Source organism: Aythya fuligula, chromosome 6 (genome assembly GCF_009819795.1).
Source record: "Aythya fuligula isolate bAytFul2 chromosome 6, bAytFul2.pri, whole genome shotgun sequence".
Lineage (NCBI taxonomy): Eukaryota > Metazoa > Chordata > Aves > Anseriformes > Anatidae > Aythya > Aythya fuligula.
Genome location: NC_045564.1, coordinates 19513098 through 19528137, shown reverse-complemented (window position 1 = coordinate 19528137; position 15040 = coordinate 19513098). Strand labels below are relative to the sequence as shown.

At 38.2% G+C, this 15040-nt stretch overlaps 1 protein-coding gene across 1 annotated transcript in view; it reads right to left on the bottom strand.

The window, feature by feature from the left end:
* Positions 1-15040, bottom strand: part of LRP2 (LDL receptor related protein 2) — a 116525-nt gene that overhangs the window by 25358 nt on the left and 76127 nt on the right. Inside the window, exons 47-59 of the mRNA XM_032190022.1 lie at positions 13992-14111; positions 12775-12906; positions 11617-11818; positions 10906-11201; positions 10055-10571; positions 7984-8136; positions 7323-7493; positions 5820-6043; positions 5226-5403; positions 4172-4368; positions 2346-2591; positions 1316-1444; positions 282-401 (exon numbers count right to left, since the gene is read on the bottom strand). Coding sequence (XP_032045913.1) covers positions 282-401; positions 1316-1444; positions 2346-2591; positions 4172-4368; positions 5226-5403; positions 5820-6043; positions 7323-7493; positions 7984-8136; positions 10055-10571; positions 10906-11201; positions 11617-11818; positions 12775-12906; positions 13992-14111 — 2685 coding nt within the window. The remainder of the gene's footprint in view (positions 1-281; positions 402-1315; positions 1445-2345; positions 2592-4171; positions 4369-5225; positions 5404-5819; positions 6044-7322; positions 7494-7983; positions 8137-10054; positions 10572-10905; positions 11202-11616; positions 11819-12774; positions 12907-13991; positions 14112-15040) is intronic.

Below are 15040 nucleotides of genomic sequence, written 5' to 3'. Positions count from 1 at the left end.
CATTGCTTTAGAAACTATATAATCCTACGTCTGCACACAGGGCAGAATTCAAATGTCACTTCCTACCGGAAAACAGGAATTTGTTTTGTTGTAATGACTGGATTTATCAGTGTTTTTACATATCAAAAATGCTGCCTTGCAACATCACTGTGATAGCCAGCAAAGAAACAGCTGTACAAAAAAGCACCAAATGATTGCTGTTGAGATCTGTCTGCCCCATTCTCATAAGAAATAGGATAGTTAAGTCAAAAGCTGAACATGACAGTCAAAAAAGAACTCACTGCAGTTGCGCTCATCAGACTGATCTCCACAGTCATTATCTCCATCACATCTCCAGCGCAGTGGGATACACCGATGATTGTCACAACGGAAATCTCCAGACGGACTGCAAGTCATCTCCTCTGCAGTGTACACGGTTTGCCAACAAAACATAAGACCAGCACACATTAGCATAGTCTTTGAATAAGATATAATGCACACAGAAGTAGACAGAGATTTATGTGACAAAAACTGGACTAAGTACTAGAAGAGTGATTAAGAAACAGCTGAAATAACTATATAGAACTGAGATGGAGACACAAAGAAATAAACTTCATGCTATCAAAGGAAAACACGGATCAATCTTTACAGTGCCACTATTCCAGAACGAGTGGTCCTAATAAATCCCACCCTCTATCCTGCTTTCACAGGAGCAACTGCTCCATCCAGAAAAGAGTAACTTGAGTTAATGACTACTAAAATGAATGGATTGTATTAGCCTACTAATAAAGAACCCTAGAAAAGAAAAGCATTTATTTTCTGACTAAAGGAGCACGGTTTTGGTGACATACATTTTTACAATTCTACATGCAGAGAAGAAAAATTACAAGTCATCCTGCCCTCACAGAGTGTTAACACTTTTGAGTCTTTTCTGGTTCTGATGTAGTGATGAGATGTCCTCTAAGCTTTGTGTAAAAGCGTATGAGAGGTTTCAACATAAATGTAAGAGTCAGGGAAAGTACCATCATACTTCCCATACTGATGGTTTCGGCAGTACAAGAGGTAAGTAAATGTAGAACACAGTGACAGTTTTAATAGTCTATAATGATTCAGCTCAAGCAAAATATTTCCCAAACATGAGCTGCACAATGAATCACTACACATAGAGGTTCTCCTGAAGACAAATAACTGCCAGGATAATTAACTGACATAAAATAAAAAAAAATCCCAGGTACATTATTACTGAAAAGACTTTTGCAAACTCAAGATGTTTATAACTTGAATAAATGTTTTTGGTACAAAATTACGTTGAAATGACCTCCTTCTTCAGACATACCACAGCCTTGTTCATCGCTGTTGTCCCTGCAGTCATTATTCCCATTGCACACTGCCCATAGTGGTATGCAACGGTAGTTGGTTCTACAGCTGAACTGCGTGTGGTTGTCACACCGATAAGCAGGACCCACTGAAATACAAGAGGCAATTGTCAAGAAAAACCATGCTTATTGCTATTTTGACTTTCAAAATCTGTCAAAATTTAGTCAGTTCCTTCTACTAAAAAGAATTATCTGCTATTTTCAGTGTTGTAAAAGAGACAGTAAAATATACATTTTGTGGTACGTTTTCCAATCCATGCTGCTTGTATTCAGCATATACTAGAAACCCATGACAGATTCAAAACACGTTCAATGTGGTTTTCCCTGACTATTTAGTGCTGGAAATGGTGCCAACAGAAGCCCCAAAACCAGAAGCAAGGGAAGGCAACTTGTCCTCATATGGAAAAGCTTGGTTCAAAGCTCTTCCAGATGACCGGTGACTCAAAGACACATGTTGCACGTTGGAAAGCACCACTGGTAAGTGTAGGCTAGACGGTGTTTTGCATTTGTTCTGCTTGTAATTTTTGTTTCTAAATCATGTGCCTATCATCTGCAGAAACTACAGCTTCAAGAAACAAAACTTTGTTTTTGTAAAAAGGATGCCCTATGTCATACTCTAAGGTAAAAAATGATGAACTGGCATTCCCTGCTTCCACACAAGCAATAGATCATATACGCATATAATCTTGTTCACAGAATATTTTTAGGGACCAAGCACATGAAACTGCTAGATTCAAGGAGGTCAGAGTGAGACACTGTCAGTCTTGATAAGCCAGCCAGCATAAGCAAGCTTCTTCACCTTCAAGAATGAGAAAGCAGTGCATTATCCACACAGAATCTACATTTCCTAATACTGTTTACTGCATATTAGCAACTTGCAGAAAAAATTCCTTTCCAATAAATTTTCATCCTCAGATAAATTAAGTAATGCAGTTTGCTTTGCATTCAGTGCACCATAGTTTAGGTAGCTTCCTCCAGCTAAATGCTTACTACATTCGTGGAACGGCTCATCAGAGTTGTCGCCACAATCATCATCCACGTCACACTTCCAGGATCCTGGGATGCAGCGGCCATTGTCACACTTAAATTGGCCTGGGGGACAGGTCCTACTTGCACAGTGAGTACTATCTTCATCCGAGTTGTCACCACAGTCATCCTCTCTGTCACACTGCCAGGCTTCTGGGATACATCGTTTATTGGCACATTGCCACTGATGGGTTTCACATTGGTGATTAGCTGGAAGAATATAAATTGGCTATTAGGATGCTGAAATTTACAGGAATAGTCTGCTGCAGCAGCCTTAGGTCAGTTGGGCACTTATCATGTCTATACCACAAATTGGAAGAAAAAGTCAGTAAAAGTCTAAAACATTAGCATTTACTTGACCAGTTGAGGTACAGATTTCTAATGCCACATGGCACATATCCCACAGGCATTCAGTTAGGCTCACTAAGGCTCTACATTCCTCTAGGAATGAGGCAGATACTACCTGCTCCTAAAGAAGAGAGGACTAAATCCAGCACTTAAATACGATTGAGACAGGGGTTCCCAGTTACTTACTAGAGGAGTTATGTGACATTCTGGTTCTGGCTGTACTATCAACTTAGACGCACACTGCCTGATACGCCTGTCCCTCTGAGCATGAATGAACACGCCAGAAAACATAGAAGACTGTGCTGATAACAGTTCCATAACCTATAAATGTACATCCTCTGTCCCCAGGGGTAAAGCTTGTTATGCTAAAGTTAGTTGTATCAGTGAACTGGGCGAGATCTGAAGGTCTATGAAAATAGGACTTCATACAAAGCTTCTAGACTTTCTATGTTTCACTGGACACTACCCTACTACTATGTCACAAGTACTGAAAAACTCTTCAAGAGGAAATAATACATTATGATTTCCATACATTTTCTAGACTAAGGGATTCTAACCCCACACACATGATGATGAGCAGAAGGAATGATATAGACCTAAACTGACTTTAAGTGTATACGGTACATCAAACCAGTGACGTTATGCAGCTGCCACTTTATACTTGTTAAATGATCCCCTGTGCCATACTTAAAAGTGTAGCTATTCGAAACTCATGTAAAATGAACATTTAATTGTCATTGTTAGAAACACTTTGCTTATGGATAGCAATGAAACTATCAATTATACAACCACAGTGTTTTCTTTTTCCTTTATTTTACTATGCTTGTAACTGCCAGAAGTACATTATTTACAAGCAGAAGACTAAGGATGTGCTTTTTAAGTTAGGTGTAAGTATGTGGAATAGGACAGGTTTTTCAGGCAATAACATTATTCCACAAGCATAACTAGGCTCTACTGCCAAAATTCTGCTATCACAAACAGCTCTCCAAAACAACCTTCCCACGTGCATTGGGTTTTGTGCAATGTAAAGTGTGAAATTAATTTGTCCCATCACACAAAATTCTAGAATACGGGAAAAATGAGCATGCCTGATGGACTGATCTGTACATTAGGAAGGCTTATATTCCTCATATTGATCAGGGCTTTACTCTTGACAAAATACAGAGGATCCTACTTCCAGTATCTAGTAGCTCAGGTTGTAAATTACATCAGTGAAAATTAACTTAAAGGTATAGAAAACATTTACATTTTATACTTTTTTGCTCTCCTCTACCCTGCTTTTGCACTGTGGTATACTGCTCTAGTAGGTGCGAAACTAGAGAATTAGGACCTGCATGTCCCTACCTAACCTCTTGATCTGTAAAAAGCAGATGATAACAATACATATTGTTTACATGTTTCCTACTGGCAAAACTCACTTAAAATTATTACTGGTAACATACCACAAAGTACAGGATCTTCATCTGATCTGTCATGGCAATCTGACTGGGTATTGCACAAGAAATGTGGACTTGTGCAGTTCCCGTCGTTACACTGGAACTGACCAACAGGGCAGTATCGGTGTGGACAGGTAGGGGGCTCATCAGAGCCATCTCGACAGTCCCTCTGTCCATCACATTTCCACCAGATAGGAATACACCTAACAAAGAGAAAACAATGTTTTCTTTGTTGAGGAAGCGTCTCTACAGATAAATGACCATCCTTTTACAGCACAAAAGACAATCTCATCTCAGCCTTATTTCCCAAAACTTCCAAGACATCTTGAATTTCATGTCTACTGCTTCATATATGCATATATGCTAATAAAATAAGCCAGAAGACTGTCTCCAGAAACAGATGATACTTGTAGGCCTCTAGAAGTAAGTTCATTGCAAATTAATTAATAAGGATTGAATTTTAAGGTGTATTTGTGGCAACCATCTCTCATGTTAGATTTTAATCAGCTTAACATGTTAATAATTCACCTGAACCTCAGCACAAGAATTTCACTAGGGATCATCATTGTAGTATTGCTTCAAAATGCCACCCAGTGAGGACAACTGCCTCACAGGTTCCAGAGCAATACAACATAAACACAGCAGCTCTTAGGCCACATTCCTCTCCCCCCAACGCACTTGTCTCAGAGAAAGGTTTTTTTTGCCCCCAAATCAGCTAAATGGCTTTCCTGGTCCATTCACAGACAGCACATGTTTGGCAGAAAGAGATACATTGCAAAAGATACACAAAAAAAACAACAGAAAGGTCCAGGTTTATGATTTCAACTGGAATATACATGCAATGTCATACTAGGAAGAAAAAAAATAATTTCAACATGGAATATACAAATATTTTTCCAAAATGTAAGGCTGTCTAATCCTGGCTTTGTCTTTGCTAGCACATCACAGAATCATAGCAAAAGCCGGAGGAATACCTGGTTTCATGCCCTTGTGAAGAGTCTGAATTCTATAATATATCTTTTAAAAGGCATCAGAAAAAGATGATGAACATTGGACTTACCTCTCAGTGTCTGCACAGAGAAACTGGGTGCTAGAGCACATTGGAAGGCAGTGTGCTGTACTACCAAACTGGACTATCATGAAGTTGTCAGGACATTCACAGGAATAACCCTGACCACCAGCTTTTATTAGACAAAGATGGGAACAACCACCGTTGTTGGTGCCACAAGGATTATTAACTGGTAAAACAAACAAACAAAAATATTACTGTACTTTGCAAATCCCAGGACACAAAGGTCTCAGTCAGTAAAAGACTCCTCTAATACTTTATTGAAAGCTTATATGTAGTAAGCTGAAAAGCAAAACCTAGATAAGTAGACGCTCAGAAAGAAATATTTATGATTTCATATACAGGAAATGTATGCTATTCAGTGAAGACTTCTAAGAAACTAATTTAAAATGATGCACTCCTAGTCTGATTCTATTTAAGCAGCTAATCAAAGACCACTTATATATGTAAAATAGAGGACTACATATATTCTGTGGATTTTATTTCCCTGAGCAAATGCAAAAGCTGAGTGTACTCAGGACTGCTTCCAATTAATCTTCAGTAACAGCCGGCCCTCTAAATGCAAATCTCATTCTTTTTTCTTACCAAATGGCTGTCTGTATGGATGGTAAACATGGATGTCAAACGGCCTGTGTGTGGTGTTCACGAGAACAGTCCTGTCTGATCCATCGTATTTGTTTCCCTTTTCAACAGTTCTTGTGTTCCAGTCAGTCCAATATATCGTGTCTTCAAAAATAGTTATGGCAAATGGATGAGGTAAAGTCCCATCATATACAGTGTGACGATGATATCCATCCAGGTCAGAGTACCTACACAAAGAAAAATGCACAAAACATTCAGAGAAACGATAGAATATCTTACATTTACTGTTTATGCTAATTGTAGGCCATTTTCAGTGACCAGGACCACGCAACGGTGGAATTGCAGCTTCTTTAGTCCCACGATAGAGCACTGTCCTCAGTAAATTCCTTTTAACACATGCAGAAAAGTATAACAGGTTATTCTAGGCAAAGAAACGGAATAAATGGAATAGAGGAACATCCACTGACATGTAAAAGTCTTCTCACATAAGTGTATCAGTTAGCCAACTGAAATTTTACACATTTACTGACTTACAGCAAATTATTATTGTCACATAAGAGACTGGCCTGGATCATTCACATTACTAATAAAAGAACACTTAAGACAACAGGCCTTCTGTAATTCCTATATTTTACACGTCTTTCTGATTTAGAGATTCATCTGATAAGATACCTTTAATAAGATTTTTTGGTTTTGCTGACATTGCTATAGGGATAAATGATGAAATACTAAAAATAAAGAGATAGAGATGTATACTTGTAATTTATATATTTTAAATAGGTATTTTTAACACTTGCATTTAAGAAAAGTTGCTAGATGAATGGATGTAAAGAAGAATGGATCTATGTCTAACCCTAAATGCACATATAAACATTAACATCAAGGATTGTTTTTAAAGTGTTTCAACATCTTGACAAGAACCAGAATATTAGTTATTCATTTGTACGATATCTAAGCAGTCATTTTCCAACAATAGAAAAAAAAAATAGATTTTTGCAATGAACAGGAAAAAGCTATATATGCTAGCAGGAAATTTCATGTCATATTTATGGATACTGCTGTAAATGCTGACTATAAAATTAACGACAAGTTTTCAGAGATCCTCTAATGAACTGTATACCATTTTATTAGCACACAACTGGTTTAGTTTCAGCTCAACTCAATACATGTAGGCAGAAACAAGAGAATCAAAAAAGTGATTTTATATTCAATTCTGCCTTGGTTCAGGCTGTACTCCCAGATATTGATAAACTGCATATTCCAGCATAAACTTTGAATCTTTTCACCTGAATTCCTCAATAATTTTTTGGACCACTTCCAGTGGGACCTAAGACACGAAAAACAGGGACAATGTGTCATTCCCATCACCTACTACTCCTTACTTCCTGACTCTGGTTTCCTACAGTCAGTAGGTAGAAGCATTATGCTTAGATCATCTATAAAGGCTACCACTAAGATCCAGCAGGAGCAATTATTCAGTTGTTTTATTCTTCTCTGTGTACTTACTCAATGTAATTTAGATGGGCATCTGCCCAGTAGAGCTTGTCATTGGTGTAATCTATGGTGAGTCCATTGGGCCACTCTAACTTTGTAGAGATGATCACCATCTTGTCCTTGCCATCCATGCCTGCTCGTCCAATATAAGCTCGATCTGCCCAGTCTGTCCAGTAAACATGTCTGTTCAAATAAACACTTATAGTTAAGATTGCAGGAAAAATACGCTGAAGCAAGTATTAGAAGACACACCCAAATAAAGCAATTCCTGCAACAAAACAAAACCATATAGAGGGAAATAAGAAAGAGGTTAGTATATTTGTTTTGTACTTTAACTACTACAGCAAACAAGTGGATGCATGTAATCACATTCATCTTCAAAAAATGCAACCAGCAGCCCCATTGTCTATCAAACTACACACATATCTACCAACCTTTTTAGCCTTGCAAACAAAATTTCCTTGTCCGCATGCAACAAAATTCCACTTTCAATGATACCTAGCAGTCCAGAATATACATTTATGAAAGGCAAGCTGCTATTTTTCGTAAGTTTCATTGAAGATCTAATGCCGCACAAATTTAAGAGCAGATGGCCAAACTTTTATTTCAGCTTTTCAGAGACAGTGCTAGACTATTTTAAAAAGAAAGGAAAAACACTCTTTAAATATCATACCCATATTTTGGATGAACAACAATTGCTCTGGGGTACTGAAAGCAGAAAGTGTTGTTCGCATCCACACACCGATCCACGAGTTTTTTCCGGAATCTTCCATCAAGTTCAGAGACGTAGAGACAATCTTTGTAGGCATCCACCCAGTACAATTTTCTGAAATATTTTAGAGTTAATTTATTTACTGTAATTTACTTTATTTGGTTTATTTTACTTCACAGCACCTTCTTCTTTTTTTTTTCTTCCAAGAAGCAATACAGCCACTATAAAGGAAGAACATACATACTGTACTGACATCTCTTTACACCAACGTTCAATTTGCCATTTTTACTCCTGCTGCTCCTGCATCCACAATCATTGGTGACATTGGTGACTTGCATTTACCCAGTTGAGTAATAATATGCCATATGACTATAAATTACTGAGCCACCTTCTCTTTCTTTACTCTCCTACTGGCAATCGCAAAAGAGAGCAGAAAAGCATTCATGCAGTATAACAGATTTTGACTGGAGCTGTGAAGCGTTGGAGAGAATCACCACCTCTTCCACACTGCCAGCTCTACTCTCATTAGCAGGTTCTCCTTTGAAAACTGTTACACATTGCTGTTTGAAAACCTTATTTAAACCTCAATTAGAATTTTTAACAGTTCTGTTACTTCATCTAGGAATTATCCGCAGCTGTAATCAAATAAAACATGCAAGCTGATGCATTGATTTTTGAAAGCCCGCAACAAAACAAAACATTTAAATTATTTAATTTAAACTAAAGTAGGCTACTTTGAAATTCCCTGCATGGATTCTTCTGCTTCAGTGTGCAACAGGGTCATTCCAGAAATAGCCTAACAAAGTTTCTGTCCACAGAACCCTCACCAGTCCTATGGAACTCCAAAAAGCAAGGAGTACAAAAATTATCTTCCCCAACCTTCAACTCATGGTATCCTCCAGTCCTCCCCCTGTACGGAAAGTGAACAGAACAGCTCATCTACCATTGTATCATCCTTCAGCCTTTCTGGAACAGCTAAACAAAAACTGACTTAATGGTAGCTGAATTAATTCAGCAACTGCATTAGTAAAGGAGCAATACAACCACTTTGGCTAAAATTAGTCTTTTCCTTCCTCACCTCTCCATCAATCACAAAGCACTTGGGAGTGCTGGCAACATTAATTATCATTAGCTTTACAGACATACTGGTATGAAATAAAAACGATCACATTGACATATTCACAAAAACACTCTGTCGTAAGTTCCAAATGTGACTTTCTGAACCACGCTCATTATTCTGGAGAGTCAGCATTCCTCTCCAGTTCATGCTATTTGAACTTTTCATACTGATAGCAGTGCAGTTGAAAAATAAAGCAAAAAGTGATAGAATGCAGCCAAGAACATTGTCAGAGAAGGGACCACATAATGACAGTTTCTGTGGAAATAAATCAAACTACCTTATGACACATGGCAGACAATAAAAAGGAATCACAATGCAAATTACTTTCCAATTACCTCACCCTGATTCTGCCCTTCAGAATCATGTGGCTGGAGTGTCCAGAAAACACACATTTTTCAAGAGCAAAAGAAACATGCTCTTCATGTCGGTACAAGAGCTTAAGTTCATTAATGTTCACTACTACTTCTTCATTCAGATCTAGCTCCCTGTCACAGCCTATTGTTCATGCCTGAATCCCAATCCCAGCAATGGCTAGGAAAGGAAGAGCCTAAGCTCAGAATCCCTACCCCATAGTCACACGTCATGTCCCAGCTTCCTGCCTGGCTAGGCTGTTCGTTGACAGTTTCCTGACAAGTTTTTCCCAAGTCAGATGTACTATTTTATTATTGATGAGTGAATAGCTCTGATATAACCTCAGTAAAGTAGATACAAGAGCAATTAAACAAAAATGTTATGCAATGTATTAGAAGCTGATAAACATTTCCAGAGAAGTTGTATAATACTGCATGCACCATCCAAAAGCTAATTCAGTGCTCTTCAGGGATATTCTATGAAGTAGAAGAACCTTAAGGTAAACTCCCTCACACATCATCTCCTCAGTAGCTCAGAAGGATAAAAAATGTATTTTCTTACCTGCCGACCCAGTCAACAGCGATACCTTCCCCGTTCGGCACATCATCACTTATCACTGCCTCCTTACTTGTTCCATTTAGGAACATTCGTTCAATGACCTTCCTGCCCACATCAATCCAGTACAACCTTTTTTCCACCCTGTCAAAGTCCAGTGCCACCACATTTCTCAGTCCTTGCAAAATGAGAGAGTAAGACTGGCCATCTGCTGTGAGATTTCTCAGATAGTAACGGTTGCTAAAAATAAGGTATGGGGAGATATTACTATTTTGCCGGCAGCTTTTTCCGTCAGGCTCCCGGATATAGCCTGGGGCACACTTACAGATGTAGGAGCCAGCTGTGTTCTCACAAATCTGGCTACATACTGATGGAGTTTCATTGCACTCATCAATATCATCACAAGTCCGTTTATCAGACATAAGTTTGTATCCAGGATGACAAGAACAGTAGAAACTTGTCTGGGTGTCAGTGCAGTCATGATCACATCCACTGATTGAAGGGTCATTGCATTCATTTATACCTAAGGAAAGAAAGGAAGTTCTACTCAAGCAACTGATTTACAGAGAAAGTAGTGCAGTGACTTCCCAATTACCCTCTATATTCCTCCTTCTCCCTGCTTTCCCCAGAAAATGCTGAATATGAATCTGGGCTAACTCTCATGATAATTGATAAAACAGTAAATAATTAACATGATTTAATGAAAAAAAAAAAAAAGATTATATGTATACATTTCTTGTAATTCTTCTGAGATACCACCACAGAATATATAGATAATTGTAATTAACCTTTTTTTTTTTTTAAGCCACTGATACATTTTAAATGAAATAAGACAGTCCAAGTAAATCTACACGTACCACATCCTTTTTCATCACTGTTATCTAAGCAATCATCGAACCTATTGCAGACTTTAGCCATTTCAATGCAGTTTCCATTGTCACATTTAAAATGATTGGGAGAGCACGTTGCTTCTGGTGTGCTGCAGAGGTGTTCCAGCTCATCAGATTCATCACCACAGTCATTATCCCCATCACAGATGTAAGCCTTGGCAATGCAGCGCCCATTCTGGCAAGTAAACTGGTGCTGCTGACATGGTTCATAGATGCAACCCCTTTCATCACTGGTGTCACCACAGTCATTCCGCCTGTCGCATCTGAAGAAGAATGAATATTTTTTCAAACATGAGGCAGCAGTCACCATCTCCAGGGCAGATATCTAGACTCACTCTCCTGATTTCCAAAGGTCATATATTATTGACTCCAATACAAAAGACTTTCAGAAATGAGGAACAGAATATATAGTCTGATTCTGTGAATACTGCTCATATTCCCTGCATCCATTAGGGTTATTAGGCACAGAAAAAAATGACTAAATGTAAATGGTGAGAACTGGGAGTATTGACATCAAACATTCCAGAGCATTTTCAAGTTAAGACAAATGCATGAATGTACAGCAGACAAAGAGTTTCACTATAATATGCAAATCTACTTTACAACTAAATAGTGCAAAAAGAAGTTACTTCAAGCAAATTTTGAGGATTTTCTGCAGCAGCGCAAGTAGCTACAAACCTGTATGCATTTCGGATGCACAAGCCATTATCACAAGTAAACTCATTTGCTGTGCAAGATCTTCGTGTGCAGTTCTGATGTTCATCCAGAGCATCACTGCAGTCAGCATCACCATCACAGATCCATGCCCGAGGAATGCACCTCCTGAGTGGGGGCTGATTGTTGGCACATGTGAACTCAGCTGCTGTGCAACTGCGGTTTGCTGATAGAAAGCATATTTAATGAGTCAGCAAGTTATACTCTATATGTAAAACACTCACACACAAACACACACATAGAATCTGGATATCGACACAGTCTACAAAAGGGACATTCGCTGCTCCATGTTCAGAAATAGGTATCAGTGAGCTCTCTCATACATGAAACTCAGATTGATTCCAACTATTACTCAGCTGGGCATTGCTCTTCAGAGAGGCTGACTTGGAGTCAAAGCACTTCAGGATTCCTTAGCCCATGCTGGCACATGCAGAACTCTGGAACTTAATAGATACTCACTAAAAAGCTTTGCACACACCTGGCCAGATTTTCTGGTAGCTGAAAAGATATTAAACCTAGGCTCTCTAACCCCTAATTCCTTCAAGGTATTCAGTGCTCCTGGGAGCAGAGGGAACTCCACTGATGTTAAATAGGACAAGAACTACAAGTGTATAGAGCTGTTGTTAAAGGAATCTAGGAGCAAGAGTAGGCTTGCTAGACCTTCTTCTCTTTGTTCATTCTTTTGATTGCCATGTTTGTTGTTGTTGGTTTTTTTGGTTGTTGTTGTTTTATATCACTTATTTTCAAAAAATAAAATGCCAAAATTATGTAGATATTAATATGCACAAGATGTAGCATGTGATGATCAGGGAGTACCTCCGCTGAAGTTGCTGTTGCTGCCCAAATCATACAAACATCCCAGGTTAATTATATCACTTTTGAAACTCAAAAAATCAAAGAAAAACAAAGTGAAGTACTCACAAAATTAGAACATTTTTCCTTTTTTTTTTTTAATAGCCAGTAATGTCCTCAATTTTAATTCACTATAATGAAAATGAAGGTACAGGAAGGGTATACCTCTCACTTAATGTGCACCTTTACAGATAGAATTTCTTTTAAAAATAAAAATAAATAAAATGCCTGCCAAAGAAAGTGTAGTATCTGTTTGTATTAGACACCTACCACAATTATGTCTTTGATCCTCATCACTCATATCCCCACAGTCATTGTCACCATCACAGATCCACGTTGCTGGGATACATCTGCCATCATCACATCTGAATCGGTCACTTGAACAAGTCCGCGCTTGAGACGCTTAAAAATGAACATAATCACTCTGCTTGTTAAACTAACCTGTACTGCTATGATAATCTGCTGAGGAAGCTGTTGTAGGGTGAATTTTATGTCAGTGAAATGTAAAGTAGAAGCTTAGGTAGAAGAAATGTGCTCAGATAAGAGCTACGGATCCTGTTAGGAGACCAGAGTCTCCTTCTGGTCAATTATATTGGCAATCTCTACAAACACCATACCATATGGATTATCAGCATGCTAATCTCGTTATACTTCAAAAGTACCCTGCTTAAGAAACCTGAGACCAGAAGACCAAAATATAAAGACAGCATTAAATTCAACATGAATACAGCAGTCAGCAGATGACCCTGTTTTATTCTATTATCTACAAAATGAGGATCTAAAGTTGGCATAAGATGCAAGATGTTTTCTTAAGCTAAAGGTGCAACCCCAAAAAAGTGCAAAGTGAGCTATGAGCCCTGCTTGAATCATAGAAGAATCTGTTTAGTCTTGCGTTATGCCAGCTTTTACAGTGAAGATAACCACTGCAATGTAATATTCGTTCTCAGAGACTTCAGTTAGCCCCTCTTCTTCTACCCTAGAAATTACTGCACTTTTTTTTCCATCATCTTTCTTCTCCCCTTGCTTATTACCATCAGTTTCTATGGTGTATACTGGATTTGCCTATTGCAAGTCTATAATACTCTTCTGCATACTCGTCAAAAATGTTCCTCTATATCCCACATTCCCTTTTTCCCCAAATGCAATACTGCACACATACTTCCCATACAGCATGACAACCAGTCTTACATTCAAAACAATACCAAAATATTTGCTGACACTCCTCACTTGATTCATCACCATCAGTCTTATAAAGAGACTGGTTATACGTTAACAGTAATCAATTGTGGCAATTAAAAGCCTTCATATTCCACACAAAGCTTTAAGCAAAATTACTGACTAAGATTACTCAGTGACACAGAGTCCATGAACAAACCTCAGAAGATACTTATTTTCTACCTAGACTGGATTCAAGCTGCTGCCTGCAAGAGACACTACAGATATATTTTCCATAACCCATTCAGTATATATCTTGTGTGTAAACTTACCACAAGAGGCAGGTTCATCAGAGCCATCAGCACAGTCTATTGCTTGATCACAGTACCAATGAGCAGGAATGCAGCGCCCTGATGTACAACGGAACTCACTATTTGTGCAAGTCAGCGAGACTGGAAGAAAAAACCTATGTATGACTTCTTTCTTTCTGTTACCTTTCCAACTTGTTTTAAGTTGCTTTTGAATCCATGTTAGGCAAAAAACATTACAGACCACAGAAAAGAAAGAGAAAAAATTATGCTAGGAAAGATGTCTTTTCATAGCCTAACTGCAAAGAGCTCTTTGTACAAACTAGCTTGATGTCTGTAAGCAAAAAAATGGACTTAATTCTCTCCTTAGGTATATGTATCAGCTAATAAGTAGACATAATTTGCTCTGTAAATAGGATTGCATGCAGCAATCATAAATATGTTCTGAACTTATACTTCAGATTTGTGCACAAGAAAATGAACACAGTCCAAAGTACTAATTTCTCCAGTGCCCAAACCAGGTGGTACAAGATCCCATGCAGTAAGGTTTGCTAATTTCTTCAGTAGTTGCTGATGCTTTTCCGTACCCTCTGATGGTTCCAAGACACCAAAAAGGACCTAGTCTGCCCTTTTAACTTGGTCTTATACATACCTTAGAGATGAAAATCAAAGGCAATTAACACATTGCTCATTAACGTCTTAGGGCTTCTTTCATCTCCCATTCTCCCATCTCCTGCTCTTTCTTCCCCTTCACCACTTCTCAGTTTAAATAATTCAGTAGTGATGGGACAAAAACAATAGAAGGGAGAAAGCATACCTTTCATGAGCAGCACAAGACTCACTATGTCTATATATTTAGCCACATATTTTTTGACACACAGAAGACATAAAAGTGGCCAAGTTCTGAGCAGAAAAACTGAACTCATATTTTAGAAAAATTGTGGGATAGGTAATTCAAGGCATGCAACTTTAGGAAAACTAACAAAAGCAAAAATAATCCACTTAGGCAATATTAAAAATAAATTGTTGTCTGAAAATATCCATTATTAAATGAGAAAAGCACTACCTACTAC